General features: G+C 40.5%; 1 protein-coding gene across 12 annotated transcripts in view; it reads left to right on the top strand.

The window, feature by feature from the left end:
• The window catches only part of LOC116225743 (NELL2-interacting cell ontogeny regulator 1-like), a 35,446-nt gene extending 16,059 nt beyond the window's left edge, over positions 1-19,387 (top strand). For 7 of the 12 annotated variants that reach the window (XM_090139758.1, XM_090139760.1, XM_090139763.1 and 4 more), the window contains 5 exons: positions 740-4,158; positions 4,284-4,381; positions 11,142-11,286; positions 13,124-13,212; positions 17,818-19,387. In XM_090139758.1, the coding sequence (XP_089995884.1) occupies positions 11,160-11,286; positions 13,124-13,212; positions 17,818-17,889 (288 nt within the window). In that variant the 5' untranslated portion in view covers positions 740-4,158; positions 4,284-4,381; positions 11,142-11,159 and the 3' untranslated portion in view covers positions 17,890-19,387. The other 5 variants (XM_090139757.1, XM_090139766.1, XM_090139765.1 and 2 more) reach the window with 5 other exon arrangements.
• Positions 19,388-23,641: the final 4,254 nt, after the last annotated feature.

Below are 23,641 nucleotides of genomic sequence, written 5' to 3'. Positions count from 1 at the left end.
TTAAAGCTGCTGAACAATTCCCTTTTTTTTTTTTTAAACTCAAAACCATCCGAGTTTAAATACAATAACAGCTGAGCCAAGTGTGAATGTTTCAGGCTCATAAAGAAAATACCACTGGAACCAAGAAGGAATGGTAGGCTTGTTTTGTTCTCAAATCAGTGCATCAATTCTGTTCAAAGTGCTTTCCCTAAATTTACTTCTGTGCCAAGGCAGTCTATGAAAAAATTTGCAATTGGAGAGGTTAAGTGAGGATCACAATAAAAGTTGTAATTCAACTGTAATAACCAAGAACACTGTAGCCACACTGATATGCCATGTATAGGGTGTGCTTTTCCAAACACTGTAGGGAGCCCTAGTGCTTCTTTTCTAAAAGGGTACTTCATCTAGTGTTACTGGAAATCCTTTCTTTGCTTCAACTGCGCTGTAAAGTAGACATAAATTCAGTAAAGGTTTGTTTGTTTTTTTAATCTTGAAAAATATTTGCTTCAAATTGCCTACTAAAATATCTCCCCTTATATCAATCATATGCCCTATATGTGAACCCATTACCCCATAGTGATTCAGGGTTATATTAGATTAGACTGTAACTCTTGAGAGTTGTCTGCCAATATTAGAAAAACTAACATATCGCAAATACACCCCTCGCATAGACATCACAAGCACCTTGAAGAATAGGATCTTTTAACTGACATAATCTTTCTTTCTTTTTTTTTTTTCTTTTTTTTTTTTTTCCTCCCAGTGCCATTTCCAGAACACAGTAGGGAAGGAAGTTACCTGCTGTCTGAGGAGAGGATGCTGCTCTCTGGGGATAAAGATGCAGGATGCCTGCCCAGAGAAGATTCCTTGGCAAGAGAAAACTATTTATGCAACTGAAAGCTCTGACTTGTTCTTTTATTTTCTTTTTTGAGATGTGGTGATGGGAAGTAATTTGTGCATCACCACAGATTCAGACGTAATATTTTAAATAATGTAGATGGTTCTGTGGGAAGCCCACATTCCTGGGCAGAAGGTGGTCCTCCCTGTTGCAGGCTCCTCATCCAGAAACAATGAACAGAAATAACTGAGTGCATACTGCCCAGTCTTTCCCAACTCCCTAAAAACAGGTAGAAAGTCCTTGAAAAGACAAGGTGACCCTGAATGTGAAAAGGGTGAAAAAAAATCTAATTAAGGCATTTTCAGCAATCTTAGGGCCTCCTATTAATGTCTGAAGGTTCAGCTCAGAGCTAGCTGTTATTTGGGGGTAGATGAGTTGGACAGATTTTTCTCCCAGCCCTTGCCTTCCTATATATTTGTTTTGTGTAGAGTGTATGATGTGCCTTACTCTCCCTTCATATCTAATGTGCACTGATTCAGCACAGTCCCGGGGTTTATTGACTGATATCAAGGAACCCATGTCACTGACTATTTCTGCAATATTTTAAGTGATTTCTGTGCATGTTTGAAGTTCTCTGGGTGGTTAGAGGATATTTTAAAGCAGGTGTCTGTCTTTTACTTCCATTTACATCCTTGTTTGCAGTCTGCATGCTTGGAGCTGGCCATGTTTGGAGGAGAAAGGCAGCCAAACTGATGCTAATTCTGGCAGATGGGATGAGCATGCAGTCATCCAACAACACTACACGTTGCCCTTTGCAAAGCATTCAGTGATCCATTCTGGCTTAGTGTGCCAGGATATCAACTACAAGGGAATGAAATGCCAATATGTTTGTTCCAGCCACCTTTCTAGGGAGCAGTAATATTTTGGCAGAAGGGTAAGGTGGTAGATGTCCTAAGTACATCTCTAAGCACCTAGTAAAATGATTCGTCTTCCTCACCTTGAAAATTTGGTAGCACTGTTATATAAATAACTTGCTCCTACTTTTAAATATAAGCACTGTTTCAGGCTATTAAAATTGTATAAGCATTTGCTCAACTCCCACTCAGGCAGTGCTGAGTACTAGAAGAGGTGTTCAGCTGTTTTGGCAGGCAGATTCACCTATCAGACAGAAATGCTTAAGGCATTCTGACAGTTCTGGGTTTCATTGTGACAGTGAAAATCCTGTTTTTCCTGATTCACTGAGATTTAGGTTTCTAAAAACAGTAATCCAGAGAAGTCATAGCAAAGGGTCATGTATGCAGAGCACCCCATACAACAGAGCTGTATTATGGCATTCCATTCCTTATGATGTGTTACGTTCATGTCCACATCTGTCAAGCAGTTATACTGAGTTTTGTTGGACTAGAGTTAATTTTCTTCATGGCACCTCCTGTAGTGCTGTGTCTTAGATTTGTGACCAAAACCAGCACTGGTAACATGCTGTATTTCACTATTTGAGCTGAATGCTGTATGCACAGCACAAAGAACTTCTGTTTCTCACTCTGCCCTTCCAGTGAGTAGAATGGGGGGTGCACAAGAGATGGAGGGGGAACACAACGAGGCAGATGGCTTGAACTAAGCAGAGATATCCCATGTCATATAGTGCAACTCTCAGCTATAGAAAGGGAGAGCAGGATGGGGTGAGGTTTAGGAATCAGCATTCTTTTTGCACAGGATCTGGCTGAACTGGTGGAAGATGAGAGCAATTACCTTTGCATTACTTGTGTTGTTTGCTATCTCTTTCTTCTACTTCTTCTTCACTTAATAAATAATTTTAATCTCAAACCACCAGATTTTCTTGCTTTTACTTTTCCTTTCCTCCTCCCTTGTCCCAGTGTGTGTGGGAGGGGGAGTGAGATAGCTGCTCAGTGGTGCTTATCTGTCTGCTTGTGTTATCCCACAGCAGCAACATTTTGTGCTTCATGGATCAGTTATAGACCTTCAAAGTCAGGATATCTGTTTCTTCCTCAGAGTGCTGTACATCACTATTGATATTTTTCATGAGGTAAGAGCAAAATATTTGTTGTTCATCACTAGATGTAGAGTACTCTTGTCTATCACAATTATAGCTATCTTGTCTGAGGACTTGGAAGGGAAAATGGATATTTCATCCTCTTTTACTGCTAAATTGGCCCTTTCTTCTCTTGCTTACCCAACCTACTTTCTCATCCTATCCCACCTTTGCACTGCAGCTGTTAACTGGAGGTAAAGTTAATGTATGTTAAGTTCACCTCCCTACTGTTGTTTGCATCTTGCATGACCATACTCACTCTTTTCTTCACAAAATAAAATATCCCTCCAATGTGACCTGTGTGGCTGCTCCTACGTGTCCTTCAAACTTCTTGGCAAGATTCACTTTATCATTAACTCTTTCTTGTATTAGTGGCTGAGTTATAGATGGATCTCTGTCCTTCCATGGAGAAAGAGGGAAGTACAAGGAAAATTTCCTTTGCATGGATGGATAGCTTGTTGTTTTTTGTTCATGAGAGGAAATTATTCTTTTTCCTGGCTTTTCAGTTTTCTAAGATTTTCTGCCATCTGTTAATATGGCCATCTAGTTTAAAGTTTTTTAATGCCCCTATCATCAGTGCATCTTTGTTTATCTTCAGCATCCTTATCCCCTTGGAATAAATGCTTTTGCACGTAGCAGGGATTTTTGTTGCTTTTAAAATGAGCAGATATGAAGAAAGAGGTCAGGAGGAAAAGGAGCATTACAGTTGAGCATTTCAGCCTCCAAGGAGGTTCTTGATTATTGAAAGGCTTTTATGAAGAGAAAGATTTTGTTGCATTATCGAATTCTAATTCTTACTTCTGGAGCTACTTATACATGCAGCTTCCCTCAACAAGACTGATTTGTTCATGGCTCTCTTAAAGTATATTTTACATAGTCTCACTGCTGTGGAACTGCTATGATATTTCTTAAGATGACGTTGGGACATGAGCTACTACTGTATTCTAACAGGCATTGGGAGTAGACAGTGAATGAACAGTCTGAAAGCAGAGCTGCCATGCTTTCGTCTGTCTAAAATTGGATGGAGATCTCAGACTAACTAGAGCCTTCATGCTGTCATTCTGCTTTCATCCTTGTGGTTTACAGATTGTGAAATGAAAGCCAACCAGGAGGAAAAGTGTGGAAGCTGGCAAAAATATTTTCCAGGATGCATTGTTTAGAAATCAAGACTGTCTGGATGTCAGAGTGCGTGATGGTCATCACCTACAATATGAGAACGGTCCTACATAACATTTGGACAGCACATTTTGCATTGGGGGTGCTATCACAGATTGACTGTTGTTGCTATTACCAAGTTAGTAGATGGGAAGAGTAATATAGGTCTTTCATGCCCAATACCTTTTCCTTCAGAAGAATGTAACCTGTTGTTCTGCGGTTGATATGCCTACACTTTTTTTTTTTTTTTTTTTTTTTCCCCAGCAGTTAACATAGAAAAAATAGTAGAAAAAGTCTACTGGGAACATAAAATACATCCTGTCCCTGTGGTCACTGTCTCCCACTTCTAGAAAGATAATAAGGTAAGTTTGAGGACTTGAGGAGTGTAATCTGTTAGTAAGTGTGGGATCCCTGCCAGAGCCAGTTCTAGACCTCCCGCAAATGGAGTCTGTTACAGCTGTGATCCATGATTCTTGACTTCAGGTGAAACCAGTTATGCTTTTAGCAGTGGTAGTTCTGACTGTTATCCATCATCTCAGCCAAGATGGTGAGCACTACAATGGCCCTTCAGGAATATTCATTGCTTATTTGTTACTGGCCAGTGTCTAAAAGCATCCCTGGATCACAAATGAGGGATTCATTAACAAGACATTTTGAATACATGAGTAAACCTTTAGCTGCAAGCTGCAGCTACAGCAGCTGGTGGTGCAACATCAGGTTAATACTGTACTAACCAGCTTGCAATTTGTAGCACTGAAGTTGTAGAAGAAGAAAATTGTAGGAAGGAGAAACCATGTCTATCAGCTTGAAATATCTTGTAAATATGAACTCAGGCTAAAGATACTGTTTTTAAACATAAATATGCATCCATCTTTAAGCCGTTAAGTCAGAGAGGTGTTAATGTTAGAATTATTACCAATGATATCCAGGTATTGCTGGATCAATCTCAGGGGACTGTCTGCAAAGGACTTGGTTCCCAGAGAAGGGAATAAATTTAGACTCCCCTGAATATCAGTATTCTGGGTTCTGAAGCCTGAGAGTCTTTGCACAGACTATACATTTTGGGACAGACAATATATATTTTCTGGCAAAAAAAAGGGGCACTGATTATCTTACAGCTTTTTCAATCTAATTTTTTTTTGTTTCATCAGTTTCTATGTTTTAAGACAGCATTTGCAAGGAAACTGGTATTGCTGCATGGCTTCTTAGCTAAGAGAAAGCTCTCTAGCTCTGGTTCTAGAGTGGAAGTCTTGAAAAATGGCAGTTTATTCCCCTCCGGTTCAAGAAGTCATGTATTTGTATGTGTGTTTATTTATATAGCTGCTGCAAAATAGTCAAGGCATCTCTGTGGGCTTTGACAAATAGTTAAAGTTGCAACAATTATGTACCTAGAAGCAGCTCGCATCCAGCTTAGAACACAGTTTATTTCCCCAAAGGTGTTTGCAGGATGCTGGATAGAAAAAGCACGAGGCAAGGATAGCTCAGCTAATGGTAACCTTTCCTGCAAATTGCCTTGGGATCTTTAGATGCTTCCCAAATCCTAGGGAGAGGCTGAAAGATTTGACCTTATTCTGGTGTCTGATCCAAAAAGCTGTAAGTTGTTCTGACAGGACAGGTATCCCAGGGCAGGTATCCCCAAGAGCTGTGCAGAGAAGTCAGAGCTGGATATGAGCCCAGCCTTAGGGTTGTGCTGGAACTCAACACTTTTGTGGCCGTGAATTATTTCAGATGAGCCATAATTTGACAGATAGGACCTGCGGGAATCACAGTTACTGAAAAGGAGATTATTCCTAAAATTACTGGTGGGGAAAAGGGAGGAGGAACTGTTGCCACAACCGAGTTATGTGAGACCTGTTAGGGGAACAAAGGAAGGCTTCATTTCTTCATCCAGTCACTTTGACACCTCCCAAGAGCTTTAAATTGGAAGGAGAGCAAGCAGAGCCTTGCCCTGCAAATAGCTCAGGTGTCCGTGTGGGACAGCATGGAGTGTCCAGCCTTATTCCTCACATCTGCCCAAAGGCCTGCAGCCGCGTGGTGCCATGCTGACAGGGCCAGGCCTGCCCTGCGGCATTCAGCGCAGCAGTTCTGTGGGGTGATGGCAAGAGGGAAGCCGGGGAGAGGTGTGAGGCAGAAATTGCTAGAAGCAGCACATTTGCATAGCGGCAGCACTCACAGCCAGCTTTCTCCTCAGGCTCTGCCAGGCTTTGTAGGATTTGTGGCAGAGGGAAGGCTTTAAAGGGGCTTTGATGCAAGTGGAGATGGCACATCTGTGGGGAGATTTTTACCATGATTTAGAGGGCAGGCTGTGAGAAAGCATAGAGGTGTCTGCAGGAGAAGTGATAGAATGTGTTATCTTCAGTGAGAGAAGAGAGTTTTCTGCTGTGACAGAGAATTAGATTTAAGAGCCAAGGAGAAACCAAGCGGTAGCTTAGAGGAAAGGCTTGAGCTTTTCTGTCAATCCCACAGAAATATTTATAGTATCAAAACACGCGCTATCAAGATGAAAAATGGAAACCTCAGAAACAGTGCTTCAATGTTTTTTTTTAGCTGCTGGGGCTCTCAAGAACAAATCCATTGTGTTCGATTTCATCACAAAATGAAGCTGTGTGTTCTCACTGCTGAACGATCCCACAGGCAGGCAGGAGCTTCCAGTTTTCTCCCAGTGCCACTTTCAGTGCCCAGCCCAAGCTGCTGCTTCAGGCACTGCCAGCAAAATCCCTCAGTGTGCTGTGCATTGCTGAGCAGTCACAGACCTGGGGGATCAAATCTGGGTGCCCTAGGGCTAGCATCTGCTCCACCTACACTTCCTACATGAGAGAAGAACAAGTCAGAGGGATTTTGTCACAGTTACGCCATTTGGTGGGGATGGGCACTAATCTCCTTAAGATAAGAGCTGCTCCCACTCTTCAATTTCATGAACTGAGCATGAAATATATTTTTACTCTATTTAGCGTAGGTTTGAGAAGGAAATAATTTTGAAGCACAAAGCCAGAAACGATCAATTTGAAATGTCAAAATGATTTTTTTTTCCCAAAACAATTTTTTCAAGTAGAAGTATCCTAAAATGGGGTTTCTTTCTTCTCTGTGGAAAACTTCCACTTCAGTAAACCGATATTTTTCACTTGAGAAAGTAATGAGCTTCGGTGGAGAGAAAAGCTGGTGCTCAGCATGGTACTGGGAGAGGTGAGCGAAAGGGAAATGTGATGAAAACTCCAAAATGGAGGTCTGTCCTTGTGGCTCAGGATGGCTAAAGAAGTGAGTCTCAGCAGCTGGTATGAGATGATTAGAGCAAGGAATTTGGCAGCTAGGAATGACAGATGCAGATTTTTTACATTTAGTGAGGAGTCAGAAGCCCATTGCCTGGGGGAATGAATCAGGGGTAACACTCAGACTGCCAGAGGCTGCCTGCTAGTTGATACCATTGTGACAGAGATGGGACGGGAGTTGGGAGAACAAGGTAAGATTTACTGGGAATGATCAAGAGCACGGGTTAAGAAAAGGCATATTTATATGCAGATATGCATATATGTACGTTATTTATCAAGAAGACAGGAAGTGAGATTAGATGGCTGACAATGACCATGAATAAAGTTTGGCATTTGTGATTTGTGTATAATAGATCCTTAATCAGACCAAATCCTATATGGTTATATCTGCCAGAACAGTGCTAAATTTTGTTTGCTCAAAAAAACAGTCTCTAAAAGTTATATTCCCATTCTTTCTGGATTTTTGATGTATAAGAATGGAAGTGCAGAAATTAATCCTCCCTTGACACTGCCCATGGATGCAGGATCTTCATATCACATCATAGCTGCACACCAAACAGCCAGAAATCTCAGCATCTGACTTGAAAAGTTTTATTAATGGGAGCAAAAACATTTCCCTACGGCTATACAAGAGAGACAGGATTTAGAGCATGCTGGAAAGAAAAATGTTAGCCAGCAATTTATTCTTAACTCAGAAAACGAACTTTCTGCTCATGGGAAACAATAGATTGTTCCCAACCTTCCTGAGCACAGTGTGCCCCCCAGATTTTGCCGTAAGAGCCTTTAAGACACAGAGCATCATCCCTTGGAAGATCTGTACATGTTTCCCAGCTCTGCAGCTGCCATCAGCTGTGCTCATTCACTTGAACAACTGGTACTGTCTAATTTCTGATGGGGGAACCCCTGAAATTAGTTTTGCTTTAATGAAAGTACTTGATCATCTATGTTCCATGCCTGCACAGCATTCAGCAAGAGGACCGTCAGTGTGCTGTTGTGGAATATAGCTAATGAGAGAGGAACAGAGATACAGGCTGGAAAAGGGAGGTGAAGTTTACTTTGAATTTGGACTCCAGTTCCCTTTCAGAGTTTAATGCCTTCTGACTTGCAGCTGTTTCTGATGGTTCTGAGGCTAGGATTGCAGAAAATCCAAGAAGGTGTGCATGAGTGCTTACAAACCTGTAACTCAGAACACTTCACATGACATACTGTGGACTGAACAGTTCCTGGCCTTCCCCAAAATCTCAGCTGTAACATGCACCGCAGTTCTTGCGTACCATCAAATAGCTCAAATAGCTTTTCCTAGTTTCCCATAAAGCAGGTGTAATATCTCATGATTATTTTCAGGCATGAGGGAGCATGTTGCTTGAATTAGGCACTGCATCCAGCTGAGCAGACTGGGGGAAGACCATTCAGTGGTCTGAAATAAGTTGATTCAAATGGCCCTGCTTTAAAAACCATACCCACAGCAGGGAAGTCACTGCTGGGACTCCCATGTCAAAGCAGAAACATTCTTTCCCAGACCTGGGAGACACAGCCTGTTCCTCTTTAAATCTGTGTTCTGTGCTGCAGTGCTCTGCATTGTTGCCATGGCAGAAATCTCCCCATAGTAATAACCTCTTTCAGGGAAGGTTAAAAAGAGACAGTGCACATGCTCAGAAAGCTGCACTTGTTCTGTTAGCAGTTTGCAGCGGCCATTTCAAAGAGACCACCACAAAGACAAGAGAGAGATCAGGTACTGCTATTTTTTTCCTTTGTTGGAGGGGGTGACTTTTCTCTTACAAAGAGGACCTTGCACATGTCTCTGTTCCTGGTTACGCTGCAGGGAGAGACCACACTGGAAGCCTGTCATGGTTATTCCTAACAGACAGCAAATTCCCATAGAAATACTGAGAGGCAGTTGTTAGATGTGGCCTGAGGTAACTGCTGCACTTAGGGAGCAATTATTTGGCAACACAGCTCACACGGGGAGCTGAGTTGAGGCTGGGGTGGGCAGTGTGGAGGTACCCTGAAAAAAGTTGAGCTATCTGCCTTGTTTTTTTGAACCTCTGTAGCGGTGATAGTTGGCTTACGAGAACAGCCTTCATTGGCCAGCAGGCTTCTGCACGAGATGCTTTTGAAGGAGACTGATACAGTCCTAATGTACTGATACTTGGAAACACTGCTGCATCCTGTTGCAAAGCTTGGTGCCTTTGATTATATTTGCTTTGATCTCAGGTCATCATTAATTAAAACAGAATAACCGAGCCACTCGTTAGGATTTTAATCCCTTTATTTTAAGGATTGTAGAAATAAGAAAAAGGATCACATTAGATCGCTTCTAAATCGTGGGAGGAATAGGAAACCCTGTTCTGTGGTTACAGAAATGATCAGATGTATTGCTTGATATGAGCACAAATACATTTATTACACTGTATGTGCTTGCATGTGTCTTTCTTCTGAGCCATTCCCTGATCCTATGTTTAGATTGAGGTGCACAGGAAGGGAATGTATGTAATGCTGCACCTTTCCTGAATTGCTGGTTTGCACAGGCTGCAATTGTACAGAATTTGCAGCTTCAGATTAGCTGTGTCTGAAACAGTGACTTGGCACATATTAAAGAGTAGACTTGCTCAATTCTGTATTTGTGGCAAGATGGGGGAGAAACCTTTTCCTTTCTGTCTCCCTCTATTGTACTTCCAAATGTGAAATACAGGCTATTCAGGGGAATTCTGTTCTCTTACATTCAGCACACATGCACTTGATGTTCATATGCAGCATCTTTTGTTTAGTAGGTACCTACTTAAAAATCAGGAAGAAATGGCCTGTTGTCCTGCTTTCCTGGACTTAGCTAAAGAAGTTCTTCATGTGTTGTTACAATCTTATTTAATTCTTTCTTTTCCTTGAACATACAGGACCAGAAGGTAAACTTGGCTGAACTAAGGATCACCTTATTAGTTTGGGTGCTTGAGGCTTGTGATTGAAATCTCTAACAGGCAGTTGCAGCTTGAGCCAGTCCAAGGTTCCTGTGTTTCCTCTTGATCTGCACAGTTTACTCGTTGGATCAAGAAAATACTTTGTTTGATGCCTTTGTACTTATCAAACGTTTAACATTTGTATTTAAGGGAGGGTGTTGCAGGACCAGATTATACCTGTCTTCAGGACGTGGTGAGGCCTGGCTGTGATGTTTGGGAACAAATAGATGACTGCAAATTATCTGAAGCTTGGATTGGAGAAAGAAACAGAAGTTTAAAGAGTTGTGATGTATTTACCACTTTACCTATGAATTTGCAGAGGTTTAACAGAAATATTTTCCTTTAGTTGCTTTCATACTGGAGTAAGGTTTTATGATTGGTGTGGTGGGTAGTTTATGATAGTGATTAACTACAGTTATTGTACCTGTAAAAAGATGGTATACCAGTAAAGCAAACCAGTGGGCAAAAAACTCATTTTGAGGTTCAGCTCAATTTCAGGCAGCTCCAAAAAAAATCTTACAAGCCTGATCTCAGTGTCTAACAGCAAGCCAGCAGACCAGATTCATGCTCTTGTCTCTGGCTGTCTGGTTAGGAAAAAGGCTGAAGTCATAGCATGGGTGAAGTTGCTGGCATCCTGGCCTTCACATGAAACCAAAACCAGGGACTTCTGGTCTTCTTCACAACTAGAGACATTCCCAGTTGGGTTTTATATGCTAGTCTGGAAAAGTGCAGAGAATTTCTATCTGCGCTATAGATCTTCTGATTACTTTTTGTATAATTTTGTTTGTTTCTTTTCTTTCAAGGGAGAACTGCCATTGCTTTAGCCATTAGGAACATACAGTTCTTTGTAACGAGCCTTGTATTTGTAATGTTCCTCCCTGACTTGTTTCTGTCTCTTGATAAAGAGAGAAGCACCCGTTCCCATGATGCTGTTACCCTGCCTTCTGAGAAGACTGATCCTTACAGTTCCTTTAGTTTTTGTGGCTGCACTACTTCTCATGGAGCCTGCTAGATCTGATCAAGAAGCAGGAACAGCCATACCAGCTGAAAGTATGTACGATACAGCTTTCTCTTACAACTTATACTGTAGTTTTAATGTTGCAAGGCACCACATTATTGAAGCTTGTCCAGATAATTCAGACTGTTTTGGAAGTGTCTTGTTCATATTGTTTTAAAACTGTGATCTGAAAGTATGTACTGTTTTTCCTCTTCATCCAGGGCTCTCTAGTCTCTTACCCTTGTACCTGCCTATTGCTGTCTTGCTTGCAACTGAAATCCAACAATGTTCTGCACTTTTTATTTTGTGCAGCCCTTTCTCTGTTAGTCTCTTCTATGCCATGAATCACTATCTTTACTTTTCAGAGACATTCTTGAGACTTACTTATTTCATCTGGCTTTGACTGTCATTTTTTGTTTCATTCCTGGTAAAGTTAGAAGTTCTTACTTTAAAATTTCACAGTGAAGATGTCATGAAAGCGCAGCTTGTCAGCTGTTAGCCTTTTTTACCTTCAACCACCTAAGCCTCCTTTGCTAACCTGTATTGAGTTTAATTTATGTCATAAACATAATGGCAGGTCCATGCATCAAGTTGTTTAATTGGAAAATGCTGTTCTGCCCTTTTATTTAGTATATATATGGTAACACTAAGGTTGGGTCATGATTCAACAGCGAGAGAGGAGTCTTTAATCCATGATGTTTATTTTCTCTCTCTCCATTTTTTTTTTCATTTTTTTTTTTAAACTAGCCAGTTAAAGAATTAGGCTGACTCCTTTTCTCCATGCAGGCTGGATTCCCCTCTGCTGGTTAGCACACAGGTCATGAGCTGGAAGTTCATACTCCAATTTATCACAGGCTTGTTGTAATCAGTCAAATATTGTGCATTTGCAAAATAGGCTAACAAACATTGCAGGATATTCCAACCTCAGTCTAGGCTTTATCCTTTCTTCTTTACCAGACTTCAAAAGGAAACTATGCCTGTGTTTGGAGTTCCTCACTTGCCCAGTATTTCCTGGAAGGTTGTCAGAGAAGCACAGGCACTGAGAATCAAATAAGAGTGTATGTAGAGCCTCATAATTCTAAGACATCGTGTCTCTATTTGTTCAGCTTCTGTGCTGTTGTTATGCAGCTTTGTGTTATGATGATCAAGGCAAAGCAAGCCTTGTGACCTTAAGTGTGGATTATCTAGATATCTTAAACTCTACAATTATTCCAGAATTATCTTTAACAGAAGCATCTGCTCTGCTTATCAGCGATACCCTCTAATGATAGGACATTGTGTTTATCTGCTGCTTGCTCCACTAGCTTTCTACAAAGCTGTATTGTATTCAGAGTTGGAGTCAAAGTGATCTTAGTGATAATGATCTCAATTGTATTCCATTAGCTTTGTGTTTTAAGTTCAAGTTTGTGAGAATAGGAGACAGAATGGGAAGCAGGGTCATGGTTTTAGAGAGAATTTCTGGAGAAGATGAGATGGAGAACATGTGGTTAAGGACTCAAGGACTGTGGAACAAAATGCAAGACTCAAGTTATAGGTTTAGTATTTCCACATTTCTACAAACTGTGACAAAAGAAGAGAGATAGTGGGAAAGGAAAAATATATATGTAAAGAACAGTGATAAAGGAAGCAGTGGAGAAAGAAATATGATCTATTTTTTAATGCAAATTTGTCAAAGTAATTATTTTGCCACTGAGACATTGGGTGGACCGTCATGATGGACCTCTTAGAAAAAACTGGATTTGTATTTAAAAAAAAAAACAACTGGATATGTATTTAAGAATACATATGTCAGTATTCACTGTGGACCTTCTTCTGTAATTCATCATGCTCAGATTCACTGTTTATTCCTTCTACTCAATACTTCATGCTCTCTCCTAAATGCTCTCCTAGGCCGTCCCTGTGTTGATTGCCATGCATTCGAGTTCATGCAGAGGGCTCTGCAGGATTTAAAGAAAACAGCATATAACCTAGACACACGGGTAAGGAAACAAACTTCTTTTTTTGTTGTTGTTGTTTCTTGTTGTTGTTGCTTCTTGTTTTGATTTTGTCTTTTATTACGGAAGACAATGCGGAAGAAGTAGATAAAGGGGTGCATTTTGCACTGGACACTGTCAGTTGACTGTAATGTCCTGTCTTCTAAGGTGATGCTGGGTAATTAGATTTCATTCCTCCAGGCAGTAACCTGTGGAATTCTCAGTTGGGTTATCAGAGAAACTAGGAAGTAAAGAGTAAACTGGCAGACCTAAGCTGTCTATCCTTCTCTTGGACAAGTTAGAGCCATTAGCACTGCAATTCTCATTCCAAATGCTGAGTACACACATGAATTTTTATGTGAGGGGGAGTAAGGTCAGAACATCATACTTACTGCCCAAAAGAAGAAGGTCAGCTCAAACAAAAAAACACATTAAAATAAAATATGCTATTGCACATGTTTCTGTCCTTAGAGAGAGGCTTAGGGAGGAAACATCATCTCTTTTTTTTTTTTTTTTACATCACTCTGATTCTATGAAGATGAAGCATGCCACAAATCAGAACAGTATCATAAATAGAACTTGTTTGGCTTGTAGTCAGGGTGGAGAATTTGCTAAGTATCTCCCTTCTGTGAGAGGAGTTGAGTCTTGCTACTGCAGCCTGCTGTGACTAGCTGCATCCCAGCTGCTGTCAGATAGCAGTATCTCGGTAGGTATCTTTTCCCCTACCTCTAATGTACCCTTTAGGTGAAGTGCTGCATCATGCACAGGTTTTTCAGGAGAAAGCATTTAAACTTTTTTGTGATTCTAATCTACAGTCAAGGTCATTCACAGTTCAAAGCCTGCAAACTGACATTTCTGAAGAATACTTTGAAGTAACTCCAAGCAGAGTGCATGATGAAAGTGCTGCTGAAGGAATAAGGATGGTTTGGATTGTGACATATTACAAAAAACAAACATTCAAGCAAAACCAAATCAGTATGTAGTGGATTTGCAGTTAAACAAAATCTGTTACAGGTCAAGTTACAGGTCAAATATATTTTGGGCTCTTTCAAGAAGAAATCTTGTTAGTGAATACAATCTGCTGTATACAACCAAAACAAGAGGTTCAGACTGTGCTGAAAAGTGGCTCTATCACAATTTCTCCCTCTGTTAAAAACTTTTGAACTTTTTACTAGAATTTCTATATCTTGATTTAAAAATATCTAGACTACAAAAATCTTCTCTGGTTGTCTGGCTATAGAACTGATCTTTATGATACTTACAGATTGCATGTTGAGAGTGAAGCTTTGTAAAATATGGATATCCAAAACTGATAGCTAATAACGAGGACTGAGCAGCTGAGCCCCAAAACAGTAACTGTATTTTACTATTTCAAAATAAAAATAAAAGACAGCCAAGGAAAGGAAACCAGGTTATAAAAAAAGGTTCAGTTGAAAAGGAATATCCTAAAGCTGAGTTTCACAGCTGTAGATTAGACAGCAAGCCTGAAAAAGTGGTTCCATGATACATTCTTGCCACAAATCTATCACTTTCTTTCTGCTTTCAAATCCGAACAATTGAATCCATATTGAAGTCCTTCAGTCCTGGATAGAACAGGCCTATTCCAGTTACTAAGAAATTCTGCCTACATCTTCAAAAGACGTGGAAATATGTTTGGAGGACTGCTTGGATCATAGAAATGCTGCCTACAGTGTTTCAATTCTTATGTTTGTTCTGCTGTAGCCCAATTTGATGCAAATTGAGTATTTTAAAACAATTACTTTCAGCTGTATATATTTTTTACATTTGACTGATTTAATCTGTTTGTCTTCTGAATGGGGCAAATTTTTCTGTCCCAAAAATACAATGCCCTTTGTTAATATTCCCACTGGGGACACTCATTTCCTTGAAAAATTCTTTTTTCTTTACAGGCAGGAATTTTAGTTGATGACTAAACAGCTTTTAACTGTGTTGGAGGGGGAGGGATTCCCAAAAGCTTAGAGAGGAAATTCCCATTAATTTCCTCCTGCAAATCTCACTCTGCAGTTCTGCACAGTGGAAACTCTGTAGTTTTATTGGACAGCTCAGAGTTTTCACACTTAATTTGACCCCGTGTTGATCTGCATGATGTCTAACAAAGCAGAATGACTCCAGCGTAGGTCAACATAACTTTTTATGGAGGTCATAAGCTATATCCTGTTCTTTTTACGAGACAAGCAATGCTTGTAACCTAAACTGAAGTGATGATCACTTACTGATTGATGGACTGGACACATTTTCCTCCTGCAGTGAGAGAAGGGTCTCAGACCACCACTGAGGGGCTGGCAGCTACCTGTGCAGTACAGATTTGTTTGTGCCCTTCCACATTTATCTATTATTCACTATTATCCACCCTTTTTGTTGCTGGTGACCCCTTGGAGCAGGATGCAAGCTGGATTGTTTTAACTGCAATAAACAACTCTGAGGAATCTTTTCTGTGAATACCATGATTTTCCACTTAATAATTGAATCTGGCAGGTGCAGCTCTGATGATGAACTAGGAGAGGGCTCCTGTGCTCTGCTACCATCAAAACGATTCCACCAGCGTACAGACAGCCCCCCACTGCATCTGCAAGTTGCTCAAGACAGAGACCAGCAGGGAACAGGCAATAAGATAGCTCCCATAAAACAAATCCAGTCCATGGGCTACACAATCCACTATGTATCTGCACTATGAACACTTGAAAAATTCCAATCAATTTTTCAGAGCTGACCAGTGGCTACTGCATTACAACTTTAAAAAGCTCTGCATCTGTTTTTTGTTTTTAGCTAGATTATAGCAAGTTTTTTGTAGACTGAGAATCTGAGCCCTGCCCTGTGGTTTTGGTTTTTTTTTTTGTTATTATTTCTTTGGTGTGCTTTGACCCACCAAGGGGATAATAACAAATCTCTGTGCAAATGACTTTATAATCGCACTCACAAAATAGTCAGTAAAGATGTACTTAGTGCCATTCATTCTGTTCTTTATTTCTTTCTAAACTGTCAGTGGTTATTTGGGACGTTCAAAGCCCATTAAGTAAGATGTACCCATGAAAGTAAAAACAAAGCTTGGAAATATTATTAAAGATATATAAGATGGTAAGCAGCCTTGAGGCTTAACTCCAAAGCTGTCAGCTTCCTGTATTCAAACCATTGCAAAAGATGTCGAGGAGATGGTTAGAGGATGGTGATTGAGTATCTTTCAAGTAATTAGCAAAGTCTAATCGGATCTTTTCAGTCTTGCAGGGTAGCTGAAATGATCAAAAGTGATATCTGATTTAAGACAATGCCACAGGGTTGTGTTGAATGATTTGTCAACTGAGAAAAAGACCTGCCCAACAGATGCCTCTTCCTGTACTGAGAAGGCAGGCTTTAAGCAGGATGTTTTAGCCCAGTACTTCTCTGATTGCCTTTAGCTGCAAAAAAAAAAAAGCCTTTAATCATGTGGCCTTCCCATCTGATACCAAAATCACAAGAGAGGCAGGTGAAGGGTGGATTTCATTGGCACTTAGATCTGATAGTCTTTGTAGTGCCCCTTTTTGTGTAACTGATTAAGACAGTAACTGTAGTTAGCTGTTTGGTAAGTGGGTTTTGCTCAGCTAGTTTGTCCCATAGCAGTGAGGAGGAAGTTCTATCTTGGATCACACTGATTCCCAAATACAGCTTCAGATCATGACAGACTGAGATGACTGCATACAGTGGATAAGGATGTGATCTTGCTGTCTGGCAGCACTGTGCTCCATCATGCATCCACTGACACCACGGGTTCCTCAACACAGACAGGAAGAGCAAAACTTGTGTGCTAGAGAGGAAGGATTCACAAATCTCCTTTATGCAGCTGTGCTGTCCCTTCCCCGGTTCTCAGCTCTTTCATGCACAGGTGGAGGCATTTCAGATCATATCCTGCTCAGGGAAGTTCCCAGTCCACCTTTGTTGCTCCAGAAAATTCTGCAGGTAGCAATACTGATTCAGGTGAAGGGACTTCTTTCAAGCCTGGGACTCCCTTTTTTAAAGAAGCCTGCAGTCCCACCACATGTTTTAACTATATTTTAACTCAGCACCTCTTGTCTTTTTTAGGCTAACAGCATGTGTTAACAGTAGCAAAACAAAAGTTAAAATGGGTAAATTATACCTTGCTTTCCCTGGGTAACTTTCAGTAGTTAGACCAGACTGCAATACTCTAATTCTTTGAGCCTATTTTTAAATGAAAGAGAAATCCTTTTTGAGCTTTTCCTTAAGCCTCTCATTAAGTTCATAGCTTATGCTCCAGTGTGCACAATTGAAGTAAGAATGTTAGGAAAACAAATTCAAAACAAAATAGCAGCACACGTACCCATATTAAATGTGCTAATGTGAAAAAAATGAATAGATGCCAAGCTGAATTTCTTCATATCATGAGAAGTGCTGCAATGTTTGTTTGCCAATTAATCATGCAGAAGTTAAATTATTTTGCAGACAGAAAGCAATATCTCTGATTGTTATGCTAAGACTCATCTCATACAACTGATTCCAAATTTCAGAGCTGAAGTAAAATTGACTTTTCTTTGGGAGTTAATTGGTTTTACAGAGCTGACATTTCATTTTCGGTGTTGCTTTTGTCCCTTCCTCTTACAGACAGAAACACTGCTTCTTCAGGTGGAAAAGAGAAATCTGTGTGACTGTGTAACTGCAAATCTGCTGAACTGAATCCAGGAGGCCAGCTGTATCACCTGTTCAGTGGTTTTTAAAATGCAGCTGTATGAAACAGCCTTTTGGAGTTAATGTTGCAAGCACGTATGTCCCGCTGTACTGAGGAAACTGGGGAGGGGGAATTGTGTTTTATGTGTCTGTTCTGTTTGATGGTTTTTAAATAGTCCTCTCTTTTCACATCACTGCATTGCCAGTAAGGGCTCAGTTCAGTAAATCTGCTACTTGGTGTTAGAGTGGGGAGAAATTTTGCTTGCTTTGATTTTTAAATCAGAGTTGGCCAAGTGTAACCCACAGGATAAATAGAGCTTATAGAGACCCTTGCAGCTGGTTTTGGTCTCTAACATGTTAGAGCATATCTCTGTGACAACTTACCCAGTTGTACTGAGACAAGTAGTTGTGGTCTCTGTGGGCTTTGCCAGTATATTAAAGGTGATGGAAGTCCTTTCTGTTTATTGTTTACACTGTGACCACATTCAGACATCCTGTTGGCTGTAAAGAGGCATGCATTATGAGGAGGTATATGTGTGTTGTGCTTAGAGCAGAATAGCTTATATGTTAGTGCTGAATTTCTGACATCCTGTGTAAGAGTGTCATTGTCTTTAATTAAAGTATTTAATTTCTTACCCTCCTGCCTGTGGCCTTACATCTCTAACTAAACTGGTGGGACTTTACTGCAAGTAGATAAGAGGGGAGATACAAATACTGCTCGCCAGGAGTAGGGCTGCCTTTGGAGGGCTTCAGCTGATTCTGGTTAGAGTAGAATATCTTTTCAGAGTTTCTTGGTTTTTTGCCACAGTCAGGTCTTCCTCATCTTATTCTAGCTTGGCTTTGTTCCTCTGCTTGCTCTGGATGTGCCTTGGCTCTTCCTTCCAGTGAAACCTTTGTTCCCCCTTCAAGTCTGGCATTACTTGCTCTCTAAGCCCAGGAGTTTCTTGGTGAACCCCCGGCATCCCATCCCTATGATTGTAAGTTGCTGCAGGTTTGGGTGGTGGGGCTGATATTCCTCAGGTTTGCCATCCCTTTAGATCCAGCCAGCAGCCCTGCAGGAGCAATGTGTGGCATTCCCACCTACTGTGGAATGAGTAAACATGGTGCTGAGCAACACCAATATCTCACTCCCTCTTCTTAGATGGGGGAAAGGGAATAACATTTTCATTCTTTTGTTCAGAGTATGAAGAATTAGAGATTCCTTTCAGCCTGCAAAAGATGCATCAGAACCAGGAATTTCCTCATGGTAATTGCTGTATGCTTCTTCACAACCCACCTTATCTATTTTAATTTAGTTTTGAACAACTGTCCTCTGCTACTACTTGTTCAAAACCATCATAACAGCAGGAGAACAGAAAACAACTAACATGGCACACAGTTATAAAAAAGGATTGGCAAGGAGGTCTGGAAATTACACTCAGCAAGCAGAATGTTCTTGGCAAGTGAATAGAAACTTTTGAATGATTTGAGTATATATTCTCAGGTTTAATATGACACAATGGCAAGAGTCGAGACTGTTTTCATGGAGCAAAAGGATACAGCAGAACCAGGCAAACTGCTGACAGAGGTGACTAGGATTATAGACAGTAATGTGCAAAGAACAAATCAGAAATCTTCAGTGTGGACAAGAGATGGTTAAAGAAGGAGATGACAGAAGTTTACAAAATCATGAGTGTCCTGAGAATGACTGCTTGCTGCCCCTTCCAAAACAAGAAGAGGAGTGCAGAATTGAAACCAGCTGGTGGCAGAGTCAGAGCAAATAGAAGAATGACTCTTGTAACCTACTGCATGTTTAACTTCTGAAAGTCTTTGCTACAGGATGTTGCTGATTTTAAATATTTGTATGAGCTTAAGAAGCAGATGTTCAGACTCAAGCCTGAAAACTCTATTGCAGACTGTTGAATATAAAAATACCAACTTTTGGATTTTAAGTAAAAAAAAAAATAATAAAAATGCACTCAAGATGTCCCTGAACCACAAGTTATTGCCACTTAATAGCATTTTAGGAAGATATTGTTTTATACTTTTCCCAAAAATAGATGCTGCCAGGGATAAGATACTAGCCATAGAATGATCTGTGGTGTGATCTGGTGCAGTTGTCCTTATGTGTAGAAATGAACTCTGCTTCCTAAATTCATAACACAAGCCTTCTCCCTTAAGTAGGTCAGTGGCTGTGCTTCTGCAGCCCCGTACGTTGCAGAGACTGCTCCAAAGCAGCAGTAGTGTTTCCTTTTTGTAAGGATGGAAATGGTACTGCAAACTATTTGCTTACTGCCAAGAAGGATCGATGTGGTTAGTCAGACAGTAAAGTCTCCTTCATACCACATAAACCTGGTCCTGCCTCGCTTTCTTTCCCTGCCCTTTGGCTTTGCCTTGAGAAATGGAAGGTTTGAGGGCTAGAAAGAATTAGTTGCAAACAGGCTAACCTTCTCTTCTTGTTATATTTGATGTCACCACTGTGTATCCTACAATAATTTTCTTTACCCCAAATCCAAAGATCTCCATTAAATCCAAACTGCTGTTTTATATGTTTGACAGGGCCTCAGAGCCCTGTGCACATGTGCATCTCACTCTTCACCTTGCCCTGTCTCTTCATCTATACTGCATTATGTGGTTGTCTGTTGTTTTGGGACTGAAAGCTGTTTGGAACAAACAAATTATTTACAGCACCGGATGGTGGCCATCATTCCTTCAGGTGTTGCTAACTTATACAATTCATAATGTAAAATATGCTGGACTGTTGCTCTAGTTTCAAACAAAGTATTTGTCTTTAAGCATAGGTTTGCAGTTTAATCTCCATGTAAATATTCTGTTACCTTACTCCAACCTCCATTCCAACTATAACTTTGTAGTGTTATGGAGAGTTGGGAAAACAGTGTTTTCAAGGGCTTCAAGTACCCAAATGTTAGGAAGTGGCTTAAAACATAAAAAAAAAAAAAAAAAAGAGTTGCAAGGCTGCATTTTTCCTCTGTGAAGTGTCAGTTGTTTCATTAAAACAGTTTGGGTCTTGTAAGAAAGTGTAAGAGCTTGTTTATATAGCAAAATTGTGTCTAGTCCAAATTAATGGAAGGATGTGATATCACAAAGTACATTTGTATGTCAAATCTGGACTAACTTTTGAGCGAAACAACTGTCATTTATCAAACAATATTGACATTGTCTTTTTTTTTTTCTGTGGCTTCTTCACAGAAGCTGATGAAACTTGACACTTTCCTGTTTATAAATCCCAACTAACTTTAAAGTTTACAGTTATACCAGGTTTAATAAGGTTGTAGCTATTGAGCTGTCACCCACAATCTAAAAAGATGACCATCTGAGAAAGATCTAAGTAATGGTATTACTCTGAAACTTGTCAGGTTAATGTAGGGGCCAGAGACAGGCACAAACTTTGGGACCAGAATCAAAGTTAATAGCATTTGTGAATGCTTATAGTTCATTGGAAGTAATCTTTAGTGCTATAAATTGACTTTCAAATCTTTGGGCAGTGTAGGTTGTTTCTCATCCCCATCTAGAGACAAATCATCAAATCGAATCATCCATGTGGTAAGTTTCATACACATGCCTCTTGAATTCTTCCCGGATTACAGCTACAGTGTAACAAAGCATCCAGTTTGTGAAAAATACTTGGTTTCAGCCATCAACACTGAGTATAACTAATGTACAGTTCAGTCTTGTGTTGAAGAGGGAGCTGAGCAATATTTAAATGCCATTTGACAGCCAGTATATTGCACATTTGAGGTATGGTTTATGTACGACGTAAAATCAAATTGTATTTTACCCACAGAGGATTGAGCCATGTCCTAGACATCAGTAGCTTTTCTAACAAAATGAGACCTTCTCACCTTTCCCTTTCTGTCTGCACATGCAGGTTGCTCAGAGGAGAACTGCCTGTGCCTTCTGCCACAGAATGATCTGCCCAAACCCTCATCACTTAAAAAAATGCCAGCAGGTACTCCCTGAGCATCAACTGCTCTCTGAACACGTGAATTCAGAAGAGATTTTCATACATAGTTCTCAAGCAAGTAAAAATAAAGATAAAAACTTATCTTCCCAGGGATAATACTAGCGGTAGCAGGGCAAATAAATCGATTTTACTATCCATGGTGATCAGGCTGTGGGTGGACATATAATATGTCCTGCCTATGCTGTAAACTTACACTGTCCAGCACAGTTGCTGGATTTGCAGCAGTCAGATGCAAACGCTCAAATGTAAACTAGGAGAACTCAGACATTTTGCCAGTGGTTCTTACTTTTTCTTGGAAGCAAAATCATGAACTGACCTCCATTTCACAATAACTTGCTGCCCCTTCCTCCCCTCCCCTCCCCCCTCCCCCCCGTAGCATTCTGGGCTTTAGGGGCTTGCCTCAAGATGCTTGTCACCCTTGGCTTCAGTGGATTTTTGGCAAACTGATCAAGCGTGGATCTTTCTCCAGATCTTACACTGTAGTACAAGAGACCCTTCTGAGTTATTATTTCCTGCACTGAAGGGTATCTTGGTGCTGAATTTCTATCATTGCTCCCTGTTTGCAGCCACATCCTTGTTTTGCAGCGTCGTGTGGGCTTTGTTGGAACAGCTGCAGAGTCTCAGAGCCTCATAGTCTGACCAGGGTTCAGCTTGTGGTTGGAATCTTGAAGGGCTTGAACTTGTCAAGCCATGCTGACCAGAGTAAAATAATCATTTGACACAAGGGAGACTTTTTTTTTCCCTGCCAGAACTCTGACTTAGTGTTTAAAGCTATCAAACTATCTGAGCCATCAAGCCAAGGTGAATCATTGTTTCACAGCATAAAATGCAACATGCAGAAGGTGCTTTGATTTTCAGTCCTTCTCAGGGCTTGAGGTATCTGTCAGAACAAAACAATATAGTATATTCTGTTTATGTGTTGAAGCATCTACAGTGCACCAGCCTGTCAGCCCTCAACTCATCTGCAAAACTGTAAAATAATACTTTAAAGGATTGCTAGGACCCGGTGGACCCTGGCAGCTGCCCTGCAGCCAAATGTCTCTAAATTCTTCTATCAGTGACCCACCCAAAAATGGGAATGCTCTTTTGACACTTTACTTTAGACCAGAAAAGCATTGCCTTTGCCCTTCTAACTGGGGAAGGAGAATTTCAGATGCTGCATAAACTCCCTGGAGTGTTTGTGTTTATGCTGGAGTTGCTATACGGACAGCTGGGAAGTAAGAACTTGGGAAGCAAAATGATTCTCATAATCATATATAGAATCACAACAAGAAGGAAAGGAACTGTGTCCATAAGAAATCATCCAGTCTACTTCTTGTCTTATTGCATGGCCAACCATCCCCATGCTATCCCTAAAAGATGTAAAATTTCTACCTACAGTCTTAGATGTCCTCCTGTTTTCACAGGCAATCCATTCCAGTGCTGTTCTTACCATAAAGAAGTTTTCCAGGGCTGATGGTGGTGCCTCCTGGTTAAAGTTTAATCTCTTACTTCTTGTCTGATCCTTCAGAGACACCCAGAATTATGGTTTCTCTGCAACAGCCTTCTGTATTCTTAAATTTCACGTCCCCTCCTCTCTTTCAGACCACATAACCTCAGTTCTTCCAGCTGTTTTGGGAGAGCACAATTCCTAAACCTCAGTCATTTCTGCTAGTTCCTACCATTCTTGTATTGCAGTGACCAAACCAGATGTAGTACAACTGTTGAGATCTTGTGGTGGAAAGGATATAAACTCTCGCACTCTTTTTTGTACATCCTGATATAACTGCCTTTTTTTTTTTTTTTTTGGCAATGACA

The sequence above is a fragment of the Phasianus colchicus genome, chromosome 4, assembly GCF_987193195.1.
Source record: "Phasianus colchicus chromosome 4, bPhaCol1.hap1.1, whole genome shotgun sequence".
In the NCBI taxonomy this organism is placed as follows: Eukaryota; Metazoa; Chordata; class Aves; order Galliformes; family Phasianidae; genus Phasianus; species Phasianus colchicus.
Note: the sequence above shows the minus strand (reverse complement) of the source record. Positions and strands in the feature narration are given on the sequence as shown.